General features: G+C 45.7%; 1 protein-coding gene across 1 annotated transcript; it reads right to left on the reverse strand.

The window, feature by feature from the left end:
* Nucleotides 1–281: 281 nt before the first annotated feature.
* LOC147736681 (olfactory receptor 7A40-like) lies at nucleotides 282–1,217 on the reverse strand. Its single transcript, XM_086952663.1, has one exon. The coding sequence runs from the start codon at nucleotides 1,215–1,217 to the stop codon at nucleotides 282–284; it is 936 nt and encodes a 311-aa protein (XP_086808789.1).
* Nucleotides 1,218–1,709: the final 492 nt, after the last annotated feature.

The raw sequence follows: 1,709 nt of genomic DNA on the forward strand, positions 1-1,709 counted from the left end.
AGCGATTCGCAAAAAATCGCTATTTAAGATTCGCAAAATGGAATCTTGATACATCTAGGCCTTGGTGACTTTTGCGGTTCACACTGACAAGGACAGTGATAATTAATTGCACTGCCTTTTAACTCCTGTCAGTTAATACCACCATTTCTCACAAATATCCTTTCACTTATTTTGCTGCCAGTAAAAGAGATTAGTCATTTAGGAGCGCTGTGCATGTCCAACATAATGTTTAAGTGTTTCAGCAATGCAAACAAGGAGCTGAAACTGAGACATCACTAAATTCAGAAACAATTCATATGTCCTACTTTTTGCCTTAAAGCCCCTATTATCTCTTTGTTCCTCAAACTATAAATCATTGGGTTAAGGATTGGTGTGCCAATTGTATAGATGAGAGCAGGCATCCAGACATTGGGCCGTGAAAGGCTGGCCAGGGTCCTGAAGTACATGGAGATGAGAGTGCCATAGTAGAGAGACACCACCATGAGGTGGGAGCTACAGGTGGAGAAGGTCTTCTGCCTGCCCTCCCTGGACACAATCTTCAGGATAGTGGAGATGATGCGGGCGTAGGAGCCGAGAACAACAGCAAAGTTCCCAATGCCCACAAGGACTACACCGAGGAAGATAGTGATCATGTTCACACTTGTGTCCGAGCAGGACATCTGCAAGAATTGTAAAATGTCACAAAAAAAATGATTGATCACGTTGGATCTGCAGAAGGTCAGCCGACTGGTTGCCACAGAGTAAATCAAGGAATAAAGGCCACCACTAATCCATGGGCCAACTGCCAGGCGCACACAGACCTCCAAGCTCATGATGGCGTGGTAGTGCAAGGGCTGGCAAATGGCAACATAGCGGTCAAAGGCCATCACTGACAAAAGGAAGCATTGCACAGTGGTTAGGAGGATATAGAAGAAGAGCTGGGCCATGCAGCCATGATAGGAAATCACCCTTGTCCTTGAGACGAGGTCTGACAGCATCTTAGGAACTATCACCGAAGGGCACAGGATGTCCAGAAGCGAGATGTTGCTTAGAAAAAAATACATTGGTGTCTGGAGGTGAGAATCAGTGATGATTATGATGATGATGAGAAGATTCCCCAACAAGGTGGCAGCATAAATAATGGAGAAAGAAAAAAACAAGGGAATCTTCAGATATGGAAAGTGTGAGAAGCCCACAAGGGTAAACTCTCTCACCATGGTCTGGTTCTCCTCCATCATGCCACCCTGTAAATATAAAGGAAGGCATAGTTAGTGGGTTTAAAGAGAATGGCAGCATTTAGTTGATAAATACTTACAATCTTGCCTTTCACCAGCGTCATTATGCATTGTGTGTTGTCTTTAAATTGAATTGTCTCTATCTTTTGTTATTTGGTTACTGTTTTTTCTCTTTTTCCTGTTTTTTGTATTGTATTTTACACTCCAGGCAAAGGCCAAGGCAGTGGTGAGAGAGGTGGACAACCAAGTAGAGTGAGGGGAGGTGTTGTGGCTCCACCTGAGTCTGTCTCCCAGACTCACTGTCTCTCTCACTTTCAGATGACTGGAAGAAGCTCCTCACCCATGCTCACAAGGCACTCCACAGTACCGGACCCACATACCTCAACAGATGACTCACCTTCTACACCCCGTACCTCCAGCTTTGCTCCGCCGACCTCGCCCTCGCCACCATCCCCCGCATCCAAAGAGCAACCTCCGGCGGCAGTTCTACCTCTC

The sequence above is a fragment of the Lissotriton vulgaris genome, chromosome 1_2 (assembly GCF_964263255.1).
Source record: "Lissotriton vulgaris chromosome 1_2, aLisVul1.2, whole genome shotgun sequence".
Classification (NCBI taxonomy): Eukaryota; Metazoa; Chordata; class Amphibia; order Caudata; family Salamandridae; genus Lissotriton; species Lissotriton vulgaris.